The following is a 4,265-nucleotide window of genomic DNA, read 5'->3' on the forward strand; positions in this document are numbered from 1 at the left end:
GCCCACTGACCGCGTGGGTCTCAGCCTCAGCCCTCCGCCAGGGACGGCAGACCCTCGGCCAGGCCCCGGGGCCACCCGCCCAGCGGGGCCCCGCAGGCGGACCTGGTCTCTGACGGAGGAGGTCTCTTCCTCCGCAGGGAGGGACCACGCTGCCCTGCTTACGCATTGGCTTGCGTGTGCAGGGCCCGGCAAGGCACCCGGGTCACGGGGGACCCGCTCGCGGTTTCAGAGGGACTCGGGGCCGGGGACAGGTGGGGGCTTGGCCCTCGCGGGGGAGGAGCGCACAGCGGGCGCAGCCCGGGGAGGACGCGGTCCGGCCGCCGCCGCGCACCCACCTTGCTGAGGAGGATGCTGATCTTGCTGCCGCTGGCGTTGCACCGGAGCGAGTCAATGCCCTCTGCGCCCGGGACCAGCGCCGCCAGCTTCCGGTCGCCGCAGTGCACTCTGGCCTCTCTGCAGGGGACACAGGGGCCTCAGGGGGGGCCCACAGCTGCTCCCTGAGAGAACGGAAACCGTCCCTCACAGAACTCGGGGCCCCAGGCTGGGGCCTGCGCGCCGCACAGAGGGCCCGGCTCGGGGCCCGGTGTCCGCACTGATGGGGAGGTTCTACTTTCACGCACAGACGTTCCATGTTGGTGAGCTGTAACCCCCCCAGGCTTAAGGAACAGAGGCGAACACAGCCCCCTCCACTCCCACACTCGGCTGCTCTCCGTGCGGCACGTTGTGGCCATTGGTCCTGCCAGGACACGACACGCGTGGCGCTGGCCCGCTTCCTTGGTTCTGGACGGTCGCTGCCGCGGACGGCACTGGGCCGGCAGCGGCGGCTCATCTCGGCTGTGCTCACTTCCTTCCCGTCCCCTCCGCGTCCGCCTGGAACTCTCCAGGCCCCGTGTCTCTGAGCCCAGGCTCGTGTGCGCACTCCCGCCCGCTCCCTGGGATTTCTGCAGGGAGCCTGGCGTCCGGCGGGAGAGCGCCCCGGAAACCACGTCTGGGCGCCGGCGCGCGTATCCGTGGTGCCTCACCCTGCACGGCCCAGGTCTGAGTTAAGCTAAATGGGACTTCCGCTCGCCCCTTCACCTAAGCCTCATTCTCCCCTCCTCCCCGCGCTGACCTGTCATCTCCTGCGGGGCTCCCAGCCCTGCACCTGTGCTCTGCGCACAGGAGCGGCGGCGCGGTCCCCAGAGGGCTGCGGTCAGCCCCACCTCTCCAAGGAGGCCGCGTCACACCTTCCTAGCGCGCTTAGAAGCCTGTCACACTCAGTACCCTCGCCTCGGATCCCCAAGGTTTGAAATCGGACCTACGCTAAGGCTCGTCTTGGGCCGTAAAGCTCTCTGGGCTCTGACAACTGTGGCGCCACATAGACATTTTTAACATTTATTTTGGGGGGTGGAGAGGGAGACACAGAATCTGAAGCAGGCTCCAGGCTCAGCACAGAGCCGAACATGGGACCAGACCCACAAACCATGAGATCATGACCGGAGCAGAAGGCAGACGCTTAACCGACTGAGCCACCAGGTGCCCCCCCCCCAAAATTTTAAGTTTCTTTTCAGAAAGAGAGAGAGAATGCACACACGAATGGGGGATGAGCACATGGAGAGAAAGAGAGAGACAGAGAATCCCAAGCAGGCTCAGGGCCGTTGGTGCAGAACCTGACACAGGGCCGAACCCATGAACCGTGAGATCATGACCTGAGCTGAAATCGAGAGTCAGACACTTAACCAACTGACCCCCCAGCACCCCTGACGCATAGAAAATTTTACCACCTAAACACCCACCCGGGCTGTCCCTGCTCAACCCTCCTCCCAGCGGTGCCTCCCGCACTGTGCAAATACTAAGAACTTAAGCCCAGGGGCTCCTGGGCGGCTCAGTCGGTGGGGCAGCTGACTCGGTTTCGGCTCAGGCCGTAGTCCCAGGGTGGTGGGGTCCAGCCCTGCGTCAGGCCCCGCGCTGAGCACGCAGCCTGCCGGGGACACTCCGTCTGGCCCTGTCCCCTGGTCACGTGAGCGTGTGCACGTGCGCTCTCTCATAAACAACAACAACAGAATTTAGAGAGATTCTCGGCTTTTCCAAAAGGGGCAAAGCAGCTCTGGCGTCAGTAGCACTGCCCTGGCTGCGCGCTCCCCGGGGAGCAGCGCACGCCCAGGAACGGCCCCCAAAAGATGCGAAGCCAATGCGTTGGAGCATTTCAAAAACCCCGGTGGTACGGTAACATTACCGCAGTTCCCAGTCACCGTGTTTTTTAACAAATTGAAAATTTGCAAAAAGGGGCCCAAAAGTCAGCACCATGTTCCAACACCATTTGCTCACTTTGTCTCTGTGTCACCTGTGGCTGAGTCCTGTGTCACCTCAGACCTTCCCACTGTCCTGTGTGTCATGCTGATGTGTGCTTACAGGGGCTGCAAGGTCAGATAATGGTTAGCGGTTTTCAGCGATAAAGTGCTTGTTTACTTAGAGCACGAAGTTGACTTTCTGGACGTAACGCGACCGCAGCCTTAGCAGACTCGTGGGGAACGGACGGCACTTCCACGTGTGCTGGGAAAGCAGCTTAAGCTGCCTCGCTTTCCTGCAAACTCTGCTCCTCCGCCTGGTCTGAAACCGAACCTGCAATGTGTCTGACAGAGGTCTGTGCTTTGTTTTGGACAAAAACCGTACCTTCGGGAAAGATCGAAGCTTTTAAAGCGAGCCAGGTCTGTCCCCACAACCAGGAAGTTTCCACCGATGTCAAGGGAGCACGGGCTCCCCTCCGCCTCGGAGAACAGTAAGAGCTGTTTCACTGTCCCCTGGGAAAAAGGAGAGGCCCAGGGTTAGGGACAGCAGCCCGTGCACGGAGCGTCTCCCTGGTCGCTGAGCGTTACTCACAGGGAGTCTAGTCCACGCCAGGCAGGCAAGCGGATTCCAACACTACCCGGGGCAGACATGGGGGCATGTGGGGCTCACAGCTGCTCGGACTCCTGGGATTCCCCGTGAGAGGGGGGGACCCCTCTGGGGCAAAGGGACTTTTGGTCTCTGCCCAGGGGCGGGGCTGGCTGCCCGGAGGACCACCCACTGGTCAGAGGGCTCCAGCGAGGCCTCCATAACCAGTAGGGTGGGATGGAGGCCTCCCGGCAGGTAGGGGTGCAGGAGGGGCACCCTGCGGGGACCCCCCCCGGGCGTGTCCTGTGCGCCTCTGCATCTGGCCACTGCCTCGTGACCTGAGTCACCTCCTTCCAGGCGCCGCTGAGCGTGAGTACGGGGCTCCCTCACCTCCGGGAGCCGCTCTAACCAGCAGGAAGAACCCGAGGAGGAGGACCCTCCACTCTGTAGGGAGCACGGGTGGGAGCATGGTGGGGGGGGCGGGGTATGGAGCCTGTGACTGGTGGGACCCGGTGCTGCCTCCGGGTGGACAGTGTCAGAATGAGTTGGATTCTGGGCACCCCGTGCATGAGGACTGTTCAGTGTTGGGGAGCCCCGCCCCACCCCCTGGCACCGGCTCCCAGAACCTGCAAGACTCCCCACGGTGCCACCTGCCGTCCGGCGGCCACTGCCCGGGCCCCCCTCTGCTACGGCCTCGATCCCAGCGGCCCGGCTCCGGGTCCTGAGACTGAGGCGTGGGCCCCCCCCCCCCCCCCCCCCCGACCTCCTGTGGCAGCTCCTCCAGTCTTGCCCACCACACAGACACAGAAGCTGTCCTCTAGGGGAAAGGAACTCAAAACTAAAACACGCCAGATGCGTGTCCCTGACCCTCCGGGCTTCACCACCCCCACTGGCTTTGGGACGAGGGCCTTCAGTTCAGCCCTCCTGCCCCATTTCCCCTGCGCCTGCCTCCCCCGGCGTCGGGCACCAGCCCCTTCTGCAGAAGCTCCGGCCCCTGTAACCGAGGTGCCCACACTGCCCCCCCCCGCCCCCCCGAACAGCGCAAAGCACTGGGGGCGGGCGGGGCGCCGCCTTCCGGCCCAGAAAGGAGCCCCGCTAGAGACCCAGGCGGCGCCTGGCAGCCAGCCCTGCGTCGTCTCCAAGGAGCGACAGCCACCGCGGCGGCGGCGATCATGGGTTCGCGCACGTTCCTCTGAGCCAGACGCCTAGCAAGACTCAGCTCCAGCCCGTCTGGAGGCGCAGACCCTCAAGGCTCCTCGGCTGCCTTCATGTTTCACAGAGGCCTTTCGCCCTTCACCAGCAGGCCATTCTCCTGTTCCCAGTAGGCCTGTCCCCCGTTCCCAGCAGGCCACTCTCCCGTTCCCAGTAGGCCTGTCCCCCGTTCCCAGCAGGCCACTCTCCCGTTCCCAGTA

At 64.2% G+C, this 4,265-nt stretch overlaps 1 protein-coding gene across 1 annotated transcript in view; it reads right to left on the reverse strand.

The window, feature by feature from the left end:
• The window catches only part of IFT140 (intraflagellar transport 140), a 60,395-nt gene that overhangs the window by 35,161 nt on the left and 20,969 nt on the right, over positions 1-4,265 (reverse strand). The window contains exons 12-13 of the mRNA XM_029949369.1: positions 2,653-2,780; positions 336-453 (exon numbers count right to left, since the gene is read on the reverse strand). Coding sequence (XP_029805229.1) covers positions 336-453; positions 2,653-2,780 — 246 coding nt within the window. The remainder of the gene's footprint in view (positions 1-335; positions 454-2,652; positions 2,781-4,265) is intronic.

The sequence above is a fragment of the Suricata suricatta genome, chromosome 8, assembly GCF_006229205.1.
Source record: "Suricata suricatta isolate VVHF042 chromosome 8, meerkat_22Aug2017_6uvM2_HiC, whole genome shotgun sequence".
Taxonomy (NCBI): domain Eukaryota; kingdom Metazoa; phylum Chordata; class Mammalia; order Carnivora; family Herpestidae; genus Suricata; species Suricata suricatta.